This window comes from Epinephelus fuscoguttatus, linkage group LG8, assembly GCF_011397635.1.
Source record: "Epinephelus fuscoguttatus linkage group LG8, E.fuscoguttatus.final_Chr_v1".
In the NCBI taxonomy this organism is placed as follows: Eukaryota; Metazoa; Chordata; class Actinopteri; order Perciformes; family Serranidae; genus Epinephelus; species Epinephelus fuscoguttatus.
In genome coordinates this window covers 44,957,028-44,974,780 of record NC_064759.1, presented here as the reverse complement: position 1 = coordinate 44,974,780, position 17,753 = coordinate 44,957,028, and the positions used below count along the sequence as shown (strand labels likewise).

At 41.1% G+C, this 17,753-nt stretch overlaps 1 protein-coding gene across 3 annotated transcripts in view; it reads left to right on the top strand.

The window, feature by feature from the left end:
- Window positions 1–17,753, top strand: part of dyrk1b (dual-specificity tyrosine-(Y)-phosphorylation regulated kinase 1B) — a 173,084-nt gene that overhangs the window by 87,709 nt on the left and 67,622 nt on the right. The window contains exon 1 of one of the 3 annotated variants that reach the window (XM_049583141.1): window positions 4,929–7,042. The exons of the other annotated variants lie outside the window; for them this stretch is intronic. Within the exon in view, the coding sequence (XP_049439098.1) occupies window positions 6,940–7,042 (103 nt within the window). The 5' untranslated portion in view covers window positions 4,929–6,939. Of the gene's footprint in view, window positions 1–4,928; window positions 7,043–17,753 lie in introns of those variants that run through there. 3 annotated transcript variants of the gene reach the window in all.

Genomic DNA, 17,753 nt, shown 5'->3' with positions numbered 1-17,753 from the left:
TCTGTGTGCCCAGCCACCTTCTGGCTTCCTGTTTGTTGTGTACCTGATGGCGTGTCTGCCCATGCAGAAATCTAGTTGACATAAAATCAAACAGAGTGTGGTACCAGTGGTTCAAAATGGTATACACTTCCGGTCTCCTAAGTGGGCTTGATCATCTTTCCCTCGCATCCCCCCACCTTGTTTGTAAGTGTTGTAAACTTTGTGTGAATGGATGAAGGCAGATTCAAAACAATACAACACTATATACAATACAAATTTAATGTTTGTTCCCTTTTTTGCCGCTCGTTTTTATCTGCTAGCCTAATGTCTGATATCAACCAAGTGTAAGATTACGTCAGTTGTTGCCAGATCTCGCAAGAATGTGTTGCTAAAACAGAGAGATGTCTCAAACAAAGTTTATTTTCTCCTGTGTGTCTGAAAACATGCCATTTCAGTACCAGAATGTTTGCAAAAGGACTCCCGCACACTGACTAACAATATATCTACGACATTTCAGTACTAGACCTTCATCAGGCAAACAATTTTTTGGTCATGAGAAGCCATCTTAAGTAGGGAGTGGTCCTTTCTCCACAACCAATCCCATTCCCACGTGCAAACAGAGGGACAAAATCATCATTGGGTCAATAAAACACACAATAAACAGAGACAGCAAAAAAACAAAGCTCTCTCTGTTACATCAATCTAAAGTAACCTACATTTCTAAAAGGGAATACAAAATATAGTAAACCGATTATAAATAAATACATTTTACAGATTCCCTTTGTAAGTAGGCTGATAGGGGTATGTGTACATGATAAGTTAAAAACAGACATGTTTGATACAAAAAGGGACATTGTTCATCAAACTATGCATATAATAACAATAATCAAAGTTAATTTTACCCTATCAGAACTCCACACAATTACAAAAAATGATAGCGGCAAAAAAGTCATACAAAATATACAAATTATGGCTGTGCCTAATTTCTAAAAGACATGGCATCTGAAAAAAGTTGTATCATCAAAAAAAAAGAAAAAAAAAAGATTTTTTACACTAATTGCCAAGGGCTCAAAAAAATGCAATGCAAATGCATACATATATAAAAGGACAAAATCAGCAGGTCACACTATTAGATGAACCTGGTGATATGTGTACATATTCATACGTATCCAGAACTGTCTGGAGCTGGATACAGAAGACCAGAATGTTTAAAAGGGTTGGAAAACTGGGTCTAATATTTACTTCAGTGACTGGGCCAAAGGAAACAGTACTGTACTCATGTTCACTTTCCCCATTTGAATGAATAGACTCCCAACCGCTGCTAGTCTTCTGAAGGGGCGGAGCAGTGGCAAAACTCGCATGACACAGACACAGGAAAATAATCTAAAGTGGGCTGTCTCAGTTTAACAGCTGCTTCTGTTTAGAGGCTTTCATGTGTCCATTGAAGCACATATTTCAGGTTTATTGACTTCGTTTTCAAGGTATTCCCTGTGTTCATTCCCTGTGATTTATTGATGAAAAGTTATAACATGAACTTTTTAACTGTCTAATCTGAACATTTTAGTCATCAGATCAACAGTTTTAACCAAACTCAAAATGTTAAGGTAAACATAAAGTAGCAGGCCTTGCCATATGATCATAAAGTCTATACTTACAGGCTAATTCCCATTGTGTTAATGCTAGTCCATATACAGTTAAGGTGCCCATGGTGCTGTAGCTTTGTGCACATGCTAAACTTTACTGAAGACCATCTTTTTCTCGAATCAACAAAACAGTCAGTTATGTAAAAAGGATTATGTTGCATATGTACAAGGCAAAACACCTACACAAACTACAGAAAAGTCTCAAATGTAGCATTAGAAATACATTTCTACTGCAAGAAAAGAAATGACAAGTTAAATATTTTGTGAATGTTAATTGTGATGCAAGTGGAGACGAAATGGGTTGCCTTTTTAATCCATTGGATGGGAGATGATTTTTGTTTATGTCCCCATTCATACTTCTCATGTGGTTTGAGGAAAACTCTCCATCCTGTCTCCTTGTTTGCTTAAACTATCTTTTTCTCTGTGAAAAAAATCATCTGCCTCCTGTGTTAACTGTAATTTCACTGAATTTATAGCACTCATTACTTTTTTCACTTTTAAGATTATTTATGATCTCCGCTGCTTCAGCTTGCAAAGTCCAACTTGTGGTGTGGATGGACAGGCCTCCAGATTCAATAACTATGCTGGCTTTTGCATCACATGCTGTCTCTAAACCTGTTAACACAGGGCCAAGTTCAGTTTCGTTTGAATAGTAGCTGAGCCTCTCGGGTAGTAATTGCACAGAAAGAGTCACTAAAAATGTGACACCACCTGTTGTCTTCCTATTCAACTGTGTGTGTGTGGCATGTACTTTTCCTTTGCAACATGCTTTACATCCTGGCTCCCACTTGGACCCGATCACTCTGAGCTGGGCATTAGGCATTTTTGAAGTAGACAACCTGTAGTGATTCATCTGCATGTGATTACTGTTCATGTGTTCATGGCTGCTGTGTTGTATTGCTCTATAATATTTCTTCTTCCTTGTTTCTGACTTATGTAATTAATGCAAGCCCCATAACTATAGCATGTTATTGGGCCATACTTTCTTATTTTAGCTGTGACTGGTCAGCTGTCTTTCAGTATGTGGGAATGTAGTGATATGAACCATAGGTTCTGGAGCCTGGAGCTTGAGTAGATTACCAAGGAAAGCTGCAGGAATTGGAGTCAAAGCCAGAATGTAGTAACTAAACTTTCAGGGTTGTCCTTCAGAATATAGCTGTTTTGCAAAATGCAACTATACTTTACAGCAGGGATACTCAACTTGTTTTGTCCAGGGGCCACTTTTACAAAATGACAGAAGGCCAGTGGCCAGTAGCAGCAGCAGGCAGAGGTATTTCTTGAATTTGAGGACATTCAAGGTTTAGCCTGGATGTTGGGGGGTCTTGGGGATCCTCCCCTGTTTTATTTTTTTATTTTGGTGCTTTTTGCACTCTGAATTTACATTAAAAGTACAAAAATCCCAGTGTTAATTTATTTTCATAGTGAATTAGAAAGTGGTTGGGGACGCCAGCACCCCATTGCGGGCCAGATTTGGCCCATGAGCCATAAGTTGAGTGTCACTACTTTACATTAAATAAAATATTTCTAAATTACATTTATATAACAAATTGAACAAATATGTAGTTATTGCAGCTTGTCATAATAGGGCTTTATGTACAGTAGAGCATTATGGTACATAAACTGTTATTTGAAATGTGTTGCTGTTTCAGCCTGATATGCAAAAGCACAGTAGGCTATTATCAGGGGAGACCTTACCTTTGTACAGTAGGTAATTACAGTAAGCAAGCTTGTGGACTTTTTCACCATCATTTTTTTAAAATTACAAATTAGTGACTGATTAATCTGCACAGGTAAAAGATAAAAATCACATTAAAAAGAAAAAGAGGAAGTGACACACATTTCTCAGTGCAGTGCGAGTTGTATTTAAGGGTATATTTTCCTTTAAGGAGCCGTCAGCTGGTTTATGACACCGTTGTGTGCTGAGCTGTTCCCAGGCAGCATTGTGCCTGATTTAGCCGGAATGCTCGGATAGCAACAGTAACAACTTTTAGCTTTGGATGGTTTGTGTGGAGAAGTCCCACATCTCAGCTGTAGAGAGTCACTCAGTGACCATGTGCCTCACTCGCTCCCCCGCTCCCCGGCTGGATCCCCGCCTCCACCCCCTTGGTCTCCCCTCCCTCTTTCCATTTCTACCTGACATCTTCAAACTATTTCCGCGTCATTCCTGCCTCGCGCCGTTTGAAGAGGCACAGGGAAACTAAGCCGACCGCCCCTCCCACAGACCCGGCCACTACCCAATTGCAACCAAGGATGGGAGTTTATGTAGCCAATTGCATTGCAGCTGCCATCGCGTCGGGTAGCAACAGAGCCCATAGAGGGTGCGTGCTGTGTGAGGGTAGAGACAGCGTCTACGCGAGTACAGAGAAGTTCAAACATTTTCAAAGACTGAATGAACAAAATGAGCCTTTGTGTGCAACATAGCGGCAATAATAAAACATATTTGTCTGCTCATTATTAGTGTAGCTCTGTTATATTTGCCTGAGTCACAAAAAGGTTTTATAAACTGCCATAATCAACGTTGGTGTTATCTTAAACTGCGTCCACTGAAAACTTTGTTGACCAACGATTGTTGCAGTTAAAGGGCAGGCTGTGCATAGAGACATTTGTCACAGATGAGGGAAACAGTTCACATTATCAATATAGGCCTCCCCTCGTCCCTTTCTCCATTCCTCTCCCTCTACCCCGGTTCTCCATAACACTGCAGAATGTGCTGGGTGGAAGCAAACCACCTTTTTTGACATCTTAAACTGTATTTAATTTCGATTAAGGTTACTTTTGGTTAACCTTTAGAAAATATTTACAATGCATTTTTGAATGTGATTCTGTCAAGTGTCAGACTAATACACGTAGAAAAGTAACACTTATTACTGACCTTGTAATAAGTGGTTAAAAGTATGTAAGTTAGCAACCTGTCAAACGTTATCCATAAAACTGGATAACGGGTTTAAGTAAAGGTTGTCTATGTATGCGTGAATATAAAGTTCCAGTATATATATCCCGCTGTTACTATAAATGGCCAGGACAGCAGAGGTCTACTCGGAACAGACTACTGTGGACAGAGGGAAGGCTACTGCCCCGTTAACTCAGTTGAGTTGTTGATAATGCTGCATAATCAGTCGGCATCTGTGTGATGTTTAATGTGAAATTCCTCGTGAAATGATCCATAATGTGGCGTTTTCGTCCTGTATGTATATCTGTCCTGGTTTTCCCAAAGCTGTGTGAAGCTGCGCCAGACAGAGAAGCTCAGACCCCCGTCACAGGCATATGGTATGGTCCCTATCGCAGGGTGGGGGAGCTGTGTGGGAGAGCAGCACAGATTCTGTCTAACGGAGAAGCACGGAAAGGGAAACGGGCGACAAACATGAGTCTCAATCGCCCTTGTGAAGGTTTCCACCTAGAACGAATAAAAATTCTCCCCCAATTCTGAGAAGGATTTGACAAAGAGGACTTTTAATGTGAGAAAGGGAGCGAAAGGGAGCGAAAGCAAGCGGCAGAAGAGGCGCCTCCAGAAGCGATCAGAGGCGTCTGACAGCGAGCTCAGGAACTTCACTGGATTTGCTTTCTTTATTTTACTTTCAGACGACTCTCAAGTTTTGGTTCATTGCTGTTCGGACGTTGTTTGTGGTTTAACTTGAGTGTGTTTACCGCGAAGGCTGACTTTTTCCTGGATCTAGTCATGTTTTGGTAAACACAAGACACTGTCGGGGATTGGAAGTATAATGCAGGCCGTCAGCGGCTTGTCCAGTGTGTCTCTTCAACACGGGTAGACATTTGGCATCTAACCCTACATACTGGATCTAAACTTTTGTCTCCCCAGCTTTATCCAGAAGGGAAAGAGGTGTGCAGTTGAGGTGCAGTGTCCCGCTTGTAGTGGTACGTCACTTTGTTCCTGCAAACCGTCCGTCAGTGTGGATATCCACTGACGTTCTCTGGAACTTAACGTCTCTGTAAAATCAACAGCGGACTGGTTTGTTTACACGTGTTTGTGCAACTGCTTGTTGTCACAGAAACATCCTGTGTAGTGTGTGGGAATTACATTATTAGCTGGCTTTTTTCAAAGGGCTCCTTTTCACCCTGGAAGAGGCCAGCCGCTTTCTGCCATAAACCGGTGAATTGGAGCTGAGTGACCGTGACACACACACACAGGCTTGGAGGAGCTCTGGCTGTTTAGGCTCTGTGGCATTGCCAGTGGAGGGCTGTGTGTGTCACTGGATTAATCTGAGTGGTAACATCACTCGACACTGCCCTACTCTGTCCACTGACGAGTCCCCCCATAAAGCCCCAGTAATTGGAGCTATTTTTAGCATAAGGGATGGGGTAAAAGCAGGCAGCTGGAAACCCAACTCCCCTCCACCTCCTTCTCTTCCACCCCTTCTGTCACACTACCCCAGTCAGCCTACCTGGCAGTATGCTGGGCGAGCCTGTTTAGCACAGACTTGATTTACAGCCAGTTAATGTTTTTTACAGGTAGTCTGGAAGAATAACAATTGGATGAACTTATTCTGCTGAATAATAAGAGATTTGTTGGAACTATACTGACCATGGAGTCTTATTAACCTGGGAATACTAACTGTACTCTGTTCTACTGGTTAAGGCTGCAGTGGACACACAAACCCTCTACTGGATTACTACTAAGATGTCTGAAGAAGTATTAGCTGTGTACTTTTGGCTAAACCTTCCCTGGATTAAGTAAACCCATCATAAGCAAGTAAAGTCTATGCCTTTACCCCTTGGACATTTAGCTCAAACGCGTAAGCAGAGTAGCTGCTCATTAACATACTGTAATAGAAGAAAGACCTACTTTTGACTGCTTAGAATATCAGTCACCAGCGATCTGGGGAAGTACAAACCTCCAGCACACAGAAAGAATGCATGGAACTGCCGGAACCAACGAAACAAAAAGCTAACCTAATTAACCAAATATTCTATTCCCCCCACTCCCCATACCCAGAGAGATACAGAATATATATGTAGAATGAGAAATCTATATCTATAGTGTAACTCCACAGAAGACAGAGATTACATTCTATATATTTTTACTTCAGAGAGACAAGCTGCCTGTACACCAGTTGGTTGCCTTAGAAACCACAGTCACAAAAAAAAAAAAAAGAAACAAGCCAGGAAAGACGGTGCCTTTTGATTGGTTGGTCGGTTTCCCACCAGTTCAAGATTTAGTTGGATGTAAACAGTTGAAGCGAACTCTGGGATTGAAAACACATTTAATGACAGACTGAACCTCCACAAGCTCCACCCACGTGTCAGAGCATTTTGATTGACGGCATTTCCCTGCTGGATTGAACAATTGCCAAGCATTTCCATGGTGATCACGTCATCATCTGTGGAGGACAAGACCGTGCCCTCTTGCAGGATGGTCCAAACAGAACCCTGGATCACCTCTGCCCTGCTGCGCAAGAACAAGAGTCAGTACACACTCATGCACACTCACACAGTCCTACCAATGAAAATAGGGAAAACTCTCTTCCGTACTTCACTGTATAACTACGGGTGTACATGAGTCTGTTGTCATGGTAGTCTCTGTATTCATACTTGTGTGCATGTGCATGTGTATCCTTTTTAAAAAGTCAAATATGTGGCAATATTGCATTCAAATGAAAATTGGGATCTGTGTGCAAGCTACAGTTGCCATTGTTTTCTGTCGCTATAGAGGTTTAGAAATGTTTAAAGGCTTGGCCAACTTATTGACATTGTAAAAATAGACTTTCATAGCCTCCATGTGTGGACAAATGGACAAAAACACTCCAGATGTACAGGCCAGGATGAGTTGCATGTGTAAGTGATGTGAATATTGTGATAAGAGTATTTGTGAATATTTGATAGAATTATACCAAAAATGTGTCTGGATTTGGCCATATTTACATTAGAAACATGACTGCAACAGTAACATACAGTTACAGAACTCACCTGATTCAGGTTGTGTCTCACTGGAAGTTGTGAGGTAGTGAGGTGGTGTGCTGAATCCAGCCATGCTGCTGCTTGTTGCCTGACTTGTAGCTGTATTCAAACATACAGTATCCATACTGTTACACCACTGCTTTAAGTCTGTTGTGTCATTCTACGTCATATAAAGTAGGCACTGTACAAACAGACTTTATTTTATTTGACCTACATTTACTGTAATTAGTAACAAGGTTAAACTGGAACATTCAATAGTAATAATAATGACATTATAATAATAATATGAAAAACAACAACAAAAATAATCATAAAAATGACAACATAGCAGTGTATCAGAGACCACAATTAATTGGCTAAACTTATATTCTTCAGCGAGTGGAGGAGATGTCAGAGAAGGCCCCTCTGCAGCAGCTTCTCTGGGTTTCTTGTTCAAATATTTTCTCAGTGCATCTGGATAGATGTAGAGTACATTTACCTCTTACTTTACAGTACAAGCAAAACATGTAGCTGCAGCAGACAGACCACGACTTGCACCAGTTATGTGTTCAACATAACATAAATTATTATCTAGTTGTGATTATGCATTACTAAAATAAAAGAGGTTGCACTAGAATTATATAGTCACACATTAGTTTTACAGTTGTCCCTATTTGTTATCGAATTTCAAGCAAGGAGCACTATGCAGCCAGTAGTTAACCAGATAAAAACAGCAATAAACCAGCTCAGCAGCTTAACTCAATCCTTGGCAGCGATCACAGCAATATCTGGGTGCACTTGAGGGCTTGCAGGTCTTTTCATGATGATAACCCAATAATTTGACAAATTATGACCTCTTGTTGTCTGTCAGTCACAACTGCTACCTACCTGCGTACAAGTAACTCGTCCCACCCCCCTTTCCCACAGTGACGTGACTGAGCACGGTGCAGGACAAGTTCAGGGCCAGGTCAAATAATGAGAAACAACAGGGGTGTTGTTGTTGTTTACTTTTTCTTTATTTTTTCTTTATTTTTTTCAACACAGAGTATGAGGAAAGGGCACCAGTCGAGGCTGCAAATTATTATTAGTATTTATTTTATTTTATTTATTCTATTTTATTTTATTTTTTTGAGGGCTTGCAGCTGCGCCCCCGCTAGCATGTGACGCCCTAGGCGACCGCCTATATGGCCTATGCCAAGAGCCAGCCCTGATGTCACGATTGTGGTGTGTGTATGGTAACTTGTTGCAGCGGCGCTGTGTGTGTCGGCCTGTGTTCCCATTGAGTGATTAAGTTGAAGTTTTTAATGCGCGTGTGACAGTTTAGCTCTCCATCAACACTGCTTCAGGCTGAAACATCAGAAACCTGAAAAAGCTCATGTTCAATGCCTGTCAGTGTGACCTGCAGCAGGAAAGACCGCCATGGTCAGCTTGGCAGTTGTGTTCAGTCAGTCAGCCAGTCAGTCAGTCGGAGACCCTGAGCTGAGGTACAGTATATGAGGATGCTGTCTATGCTGTACAATCATTGTTTGAGCATGATCAGATAAGGTTTGACTGCACAAATTAGATATCACTTTGTTGGACTACAACATGAATCTATGCCAGTGGTTTCCAACCAGTGGTCACGGTCCAAAAGTGCATCTGCATCAACTTTGTCCAGAACAACTATAGTGACGCTATGATTTAAGTTATTGTTGCCAATATTTTAGCATTTCATGCACATTTCTTTGGTTGTTTACTTGGATGTTCATACAGTAAGTAAAATGAACCATTTGATGGCTTACTTGTTACACCAGAGTTTTTTTCATTAACTTTAATGGATGACAAGTACAAGCTGCTTTTTATGGTTTATCTCATCTGTCAGAACACACATTGTCTATAATAATGCGGTGGCGGATGTCACGGTGTGAATTTATGTATTCTTTGGTTGTATGTGTTTGTGAGAAAATGTGTTGTTTGTATCATGGCAGATTTCCTTATAGATGTGCTTAATGGTCATTTGCTATGTTTTTTGTTTTTGTTTTTTTGCAGTGACTTACAGAGTCTGGGTTGAGGTTAGATAAGCCGAAGCCTCACCTTATCCTCATTTACCTCAGTGGAAAACATATCTGTGATATTTTGACTATTGTTATCACAATGCTCATTAATGTTTAATGAAAGAAGGTTGCTAATAAGCTGTGTATGTCTGATGTCATTTATCAAAGGCTGGTTAGATAGACTAAGTTAGGGATTCTCAACAACTTGTGGTGCTTGTTTCTTGGCTGCAAAGTTGGTTTGTAACAAAATGCCACATCTCTGACCCCACTGTGTCCTTACTGGGGGCATTTCATGCAAAACACTTCATGGAAATAATTGTCAGCAGTTGAGCCACCCCTTCAGGATGTTGTTGCAATCACTAATTCAACCAATCCCAGTAAATTCTGGGTGACCTTGCAATTTTGTCCAATTACCACAACTTTTCCACAAATTTGATTAATCATTGTAATTTGCCAATCACAGCAGCCCCCCACACACATCATCAAACTCACTTCCTTGTTTCTGCTTTTGCTCCCTGTTCTGCTCGAAAGCTGGGAGAAACTGTTTCGCACTACAGCATTGTGGTAGAACGCAAATGACATCAATTGACAAAAACTTTTCTACCACAAAACACACATGGAGAATGTCTGAAATGCCCTGACAACAGACAAGACAAATCTCTATGACAGAAGCTATTGACATCTATTGTATGTGCTGAAAGAATCAAGGTGAGATATATCAAATTAGCAGGTTAGTGGTAATGTTAGTGTATAAATTATAAACTCAGAACAGTGCAGTTTGTTCTCACAGCAAAAATGCTTTTTATTTTTAATAAATTGTGCACAAAAATGGCAACAATTTTTGCAATTTTCACTTGCTCCTGCAATTTCATTGCAAAAAAGCAGGGATCCCCTGTGGCTTAAAGAAGCTAACCATGAGCCACAATGCCCCAGGTTCAGATCCTCCCAGAGGCCTGTGTTATATCTTTCTCACCCTTTTTTCCTGTTATATCTTTACTATGACTGTCTGATAAAGGGAGGAAATACCTAAATAATCAGAGTCAACAGTCTTTCCTATGTCACTGTGTATGAACTTGGGTTCAACACATGTGACCTGAAACTGCAGGCTGTGTGCATTTGTATGTTTTTATGGCACTGTATGTAAATCATCACATTATGACTGAAGGTTTTTAAAACTGTCACACTTTTTAATTATGTTGTTCACATCAGTTTGTAACAGTATAACCCTGGCTGGACAGCCTGATAAAAATCCATTCATAGACAAATCAATCATTATCACATGCAAAAAATGTCTACGTTACAAATGTAGAACTGATAGTATAGTATAACTGAATGTATTTCATTAGCCTGGTAAGACCATCCTAATGACATAAGCTCAACATTCTGTTTCAGTCTTTGCATCAGGCCAATTGGGGATCTGCACCTTAGTTGACAACATAAGTAGCCAATCAGGGACTGTGTTGTAGCTGATGATGTAAAATGCAGGCCACAGCTTATGGAACAGAGCCCGAACGCTAGCCCTTTTTACACAGAGCTGGTGCTATCCACCTTATTCCTGAGGGTACTACTGTAGAAATGATTATGTGCGCGACTTCCAGTAAGATAGCGGAAGTAGCGGTAAGCTTGTTAGTCCCATAGACTGTCTGTGGTTATAGTGCATTCCAGACAACCCGTAACTCGTGTTTTCACAACCTGTAACCCGTGAAAGTGCACTGGAACGGCAGTCAAACCCGTAACTTCCCACCCTTGAACTCGTACCAGATCAATGTACTCCCAGTTACGCTTTCTGACGTCACACAGCCCTCTAAACCAATTACCTTACTCCTCTAAACAACAATGGCAGCCCTATGGATGTGGTGTTGATGCAGCTGATACACGGTGAGAAATAGACGTAAAATAACCCTAATGTTAACGCATTATTGTCAGCCGCTCTAACAGCTGGTTTCCAGTGCAAGAATAAATCAATACAAAATACGTTTCCAAACACACAGATAACGTAAAATAAAAAGTATAATAGCATCTGTGACCTTATGCGCCGTTTCTCCTCCTCTGTTTCACGCAAATGAGCAAGGAGCAGGCACCTTTGGCGATCGAAATAATGGGGAAGCACAAACAAACAGTTCGCCATGTTCAACGTTAAACAGGAAGTAACTGGCAGTTTGCCGTAACTTTCCTGGAACACTACAAAGTCGTAACTTGTGACTTGAAGTCGTGACTTACGAGTTCAAAAGCCTGCCTGGAATGCACCATTAGTCCCAGTGGCTACTCTTGGTGGCTAACCGCCAACGCTGGTTCTTTTTGAAAGTAATTTGCCTTCAGTTTAGCAAATACTGATTTATTTTTTTTAACACATATTTAACTAATGTTGTCTTTGCGGAGCTCTGGTACCTGTTGCACTGTTTGTGTCTGTAACGACTAACAAACAGTCTATGAGAAATAATTACAAATGATTAATGAATGAGAAATGAGTTTCATGAGACGTAGTGAAAAAGTATTAAATCAGAATTAGCAGAAGTGAATTACACCGAGACTGACAGGTCTGTCACTCAATGTCACTATATGATATCCCTGTCTTTCCCCATCTGACTCAACCTACATTAGAAAATTGCTAGCGTTCTTGGTCGAAAAGGGGGAAAAAAACAATAGCTCCTTTTACACTGCCAGATTTTCCACGAATGTTGAGCCATTTTGCCGGCTTGCTGCAAGCGTATACACACAGAGGCGGAATGGCAAGTTGATCCGAGGCGCCCAATTTTCCGCCTCATAGGATAGTCATATTGGCAGAACCCTTTTAGTTTAAACAGACCGAGGTGGCCTTCCGCAACAGGAGGGGCTTATGAAGACCTGTGGGAGGAGCTGTTGATGACGCCGCACATGCAAGCCACTGGCAGTGGATAAACAGGAAACAGCTGAGTAGCAAGAGGGAAACGCAAACCTAACAGACACTGTAAAGATGAGCAACTGAGGAGACAAGGAATTGCACACTCTCCTTGCCCTCGCAAACGAAGAGGCCATTGACCACCAGATGACGGGGACGGTGATGAATGGGCCGACTAACGAGAGAATTGCCGCCTGACTAGTCGCAGCTTCCCTCCCACGTCACTGTTTACGTCACATGTTGAGCTACACGTTTTGTTACGTGCTCATGCCCCCCCATTGCCCCGAAAAAGGCGCATTCTGTATAAACAAAATAAGGTAGGCGACAATTTGCTGCACTCTCCGATTTTGTTTTTATACTGCCAATGCTGAAAAAAGACTGATTGGGCTTTCCTGCAAATTTGCACAATTCCTATCTAAAAAGGGCTAATGCTTTGGGATGGCTGTCAGAGATGGCAGAGACATGATCACATAATCCCATTTGAGCTATAACAGGTGTTTTCCATGTTTTATTTCCCAACTGCTCTTGGAAAGAAGAAAAGAGTACTGTAAACAAACTGTTACCGTTGGAAATTACCAGTTTTGGTTTAATGCCGGAAGTCACACATAATTCAAGCCAGGTATCATGGGGGCTAGGAATAAGGTGGGCCACTATGAAGTCCTTTCTTTATGCCGCCTTTGCATTTTTACACAGAACCAAACGTCATTTCGTTTTAGTGTGTGATTTTAGACAGAATGCCGACACAGCTGCTGTTACTCTTTGAGTTAGCTGCTAACTGCTAACAGGTGCTTCTTATAAATATACGGTGGGTTGCACACAACATGTCACCAAAAGTCACACCTGTGCCTCTCATGATCCCATCCTGCTGGCTGTGCCGTTTATACAGACATTGTTTCAGTGCTGTCAGTATCTTCATTCTTGGCTCAGAGGCAAGACAACTCTGTCCCCCCATTTGGCAATTGTACCTTTTATACAGAATGGCGAGGTGGCATAATAGCGCAATATTCCCGCCTGGAACAGGCAGTGTTAAAGGGGCCACTGTTTGATGAATGAGACATCACTTTGTAAAATCACATTCTCTAGACAGAAAATCTTCCTCTGTATGAAGTTCAATGGAATCTTTGTTGTTCATATTTGAACTCAAAATTGTGCCATCATTAACACAAACAACTAACATACATAGTTCTGGTTTACAACATGTGGGGTTATAATTAGAAGACGAATTTTATCTTGCTGACATCCTCCATGTTGTGTGTATTTTTCTTTTTTATGAAAAGACACTTTATTCACACTATTGCAACGGCAAGCATCGTAGGTCTTTTTTTGCAGAGGTGCAAACTTATGGAAAGTGCTGAAGGCACCTAAAAAGTCTGTGACAGAGAACTGCTGTTCTGCTGTATTTACCGTGGGACAGCTAAGGATGGTAATCTAGAACCGGTTCCAAATGGTCCGATTCATCACGATCAAATGCCTCCGAGTTTATCAATCCCCTTTTTTGATGCTGACATGGTTTTCTGACAGTTGTGCCTTGCAAAACAGTGATGTGAAACCCGTGCATCTATGCTGCTGTAAACTTGCAACAAGAAAGAGTCATAGCAGAGAGCAGGATATAGTCCAAAGCGTGGCTTCTTTTCAAGAAGAAAGGTGACAACAGTGCTGCCTCAGGGCTTTACTATGCGACTAAGTATGCTGCTCTGTTACGCAAAAGTCGGTGTGTGCGATGAATGAAATGAGTGCAGTAGCACCTATGCGATAGCTCTGTGCTGCCTGTCGGTGAGGCAGAGCCGCTTCTTTGTTTCAGGTGATGGTTTGTGTACTTGTTTGTGTGAGGCGAATCAATAGCATCTAAATATTTTCTCATTTCATTTACACTGAGACTAATAAAAGAAATAAGGGGCGTCGGTGCCTCAGTGGTAGAGCAAGTGCCCTATGTACAAGGCTGTTGCCGCAGCGGCCCAGATTCGACTCCAGCCTGTGGCCCTTTGCTGCATGTCACTCCCTCTCTCTCTCCCCCCTTCATGCTTGTCTGTCCTGTCAAATAAAGGCTAAAATGCCCATAAATATCTTTAAAAAAAGAAAGAAAGAACAGTTGCACTGACGCTGAAAATCTGTAGGCCTCCTTTTTTTTCACACAAATAAATGATCAGGAATTGATAAAGAATCGGACCAATGAGCAGAATCAGTGATATGATTTGTATCAATAAATTCTTATCAATTCACATCCCTAGGGAAAGCCCTCACAGACTCATTCAAACCTTAAACTTCCTGCATTCTGCCTTCACTGTGCTTTCATGTGAAGGCACTTCTGTAGTGGTATGAAACTACCACAGCTCACATACAGCTCTGCTGGCCCTCCCTATTGTTCCCTCTTCCCCTCTTCCTCTTCTTTTTCATTTCCATGTTCCTCTCTTTTTTCTTCTCTTTCCTTCTTCTTTTTCTTCTTCTCCCTTCTTCCCCTCACCCTTTTCCTTCTCTACTCTACTCATTTTTCTTCTTCCTCTTCTCCCATTTCTTCTTCCTTTTCTTCACCTTTTTCTTCCACTTCTTCTACTTGTCCTTTTTCTTCTCTTTTTTCCTTTGCTTCTCCTTCCTTCTTATTCTTGTTCCTCTTTTCCCATTTCTTCCTCATCATCCTCTTCTTCTCCTTGATTAGCTTCTCCTTCCTTCTTTTCCTTCTCCTCCTTTGTCTTCTTCTCCTTCTTGTTCTTCTCTCTTTTCTTCATCTTCTCCTTTTTCGTCTTCATCTTCTCTTCCTTCTCCTTTTTCTTCTTCATCATGCTCTTCTTCTCCATCTTCTTCTTCCTCTTCTTCTCGTCTTCCCATACGTGAAAATAAACCGGACATTGCATACAAGTCCATGCCAAAGTTCCTCAGCTGCCGTTGAGGGCTTATGATCTTGGTGGCGCTACACCACCTGTCTAAAGTTTTAAACTTTGAAAATTCATAACAAATCAGTCGTATGCAGGGGCGTCGTTTCAGCAAAAGCTAAGGTATGGCATTATGACATGATGTCACAGAGCTACTGATGATGGAATTTCAAAAATATGAACTTATATAAAACTTCACTTTGGTCTTTGACCTGTCAGAAGTACATACTATGCTATTGAAAACTGTTTCAAAGAACATGAAGCTGTTTCTCACATTCATAATACCTCATGTCTGCATGTAATGCACGACTTGGTGAGAGCAGTGAAAACATCGGATCTGTTTCGGTGCATATTTCAGCACCATGGACAGCGAGCGGATGTTTAATTATCATTAGTCATGTGTTTAACTTCACAGAAAATAAAGAAAATAAATTAATTACAAGCTCATTTCTAGAAGATAACCAAGGAGTCCGGTGTATGAAACACAGTAAAACAAAGGCCAATTTGGTACAATACTGTATAGGCGAATTTATTGGAGTGTTTCCAGTGACCGAAAATACAAGCTTAACATGCCAACATGAAGAAAAAACCCCCACATACAATCAGACAGGCTTCAAGACATCATTTGGACAGGCTGTCTACAGCAGCAGAGCAAAATGCTTTTACAACACACAGATAACTCACATAACTCATAACTCACGGAGGAGCGAAGTGGCGAATAATTTGATTCAATAACACTCGTATTCACTAACACTCTTATTCACTGATGAGCATATTATTGACCTATTTAAGTGCAATACAATGAAAACAACCAGCCAGTGTGGCTCGGACTATCTAACATATCACATCTGATCACTTGCAACAAATATGAAGGACACTCACAAGTAAGATGACTACAGAACCTCTCTCTTTTTTTTCTCCCAATTCCAAGGTATGGCAGCTGCCATACCTCGCCATACCTAAATGATGCCTATGGTCGTATGTGCTATGACTGTGCAGCCTTCGCCAAAATGTGGCCCCCAATAGAGCAGAAATGCTGAGAAGCTATGACCTGGCAGCAATTATAAAGTCTATCACTCAAGTTATACTGTTTTTTTCAATCTGTATAACTCACTTAACCCATCTGCTCCCACATTTTTCACTCAGTTGCCACTAGACTTCAGACTGTCCTCCACAAACCGTTCAGCCAGATATTTGAAATATCAAACATTGATCCCATAGTGCATCAACATGTTTTAGTCTAAACAGTACTGTAAACACCTACTGCAAATCCTTGCTAAATAAATCTCCAGTGTACATGAAGAAAAACAACAAAATGAAGCAGCAGAAGGAAGCAATGTGGTACATTTCAGAACTGTATTTCAAACACTGAATTTTTGACAATATTTGGAATTCTGTTCTCATGTAAACTGTAGCAGTCAGTGGAAATAAGAGCATCTTCATCAGTTCGTCGTATGGTGCAGTATATCTGTATAAAAATGAATTGCATAAATCTCTGTGTGAAAACTCTGACTTTTGTCCTGTTAGGACTGTGGTGATTGACTGAGTTATCGTGTGAAGCCAGTCTATGGTTTCTTACTTGGCAGGTAGCTCAACAAGATCATGACTCACCCTGGGTGTCTCAGGTTGTGTTTGAGCCCCAGATGAGGCTGAATAAACATGTCAATGCCTATTCAGTCATTGATCTATGTGGAGTTCAGACACATCATTTCTAAGATATTTTTAATTTAGAAGATTGAAGTCATGGTAAGTTAGTTAGGATGTGGGCAGTTCTCCTGACAGACCCTCCTTTGTTTCTCATGTCTTTTTTTTTCATTGTCCTCCTCTTCCTCCTTTGCCTGTAGCTATGATGTAAAATCACATTTAAATATTTGTTGTCAGTATGAAAGTTTAAAACATTCGTAACAGTAAAAAAAAAAAATAAAAAAAATCTACAAGCAGTATTTGTGCTGTTCATCTGTTTGATTTAGGCAAGCTGAAAACTTTGAACAGCAGCTATTATACAGACACACAGAGAGCAGTTTGGGCTGTTGAGCTGCTGCACATCATACCAGCAATCCTACATGAGCAATTGTGCCTGTTCCATGTATTAGATACATTGGAAGTGATGGTGTGTCTGCCCTTAGGTCATACCATGCTAAACATGTATCTATGTACCCATGTACCAGGGGCGGCAATAGTAGCTCAGTCCACAGGTACTTGGGTTGGGAATCAGTCTGGACCAAATATGGAGCATGGACTGGTAGCAGGAGAGGTGCCAGTTTGCCTCCTGGGCACTGCTGAGATGTCCTTGAGCAAGGCACTGAGCCCCCAACTGCTTGGGGTGCCTATCCGTGGGCAGCCATCTCGCTCTGACATGTTTTTGATGTGTTTCCACCATCATTACATTATTATGATTATATTATGTTATAAACAAGCACAGAGCGCTTTCCATCTAATAGCAAATTGTTACTAACAAGTT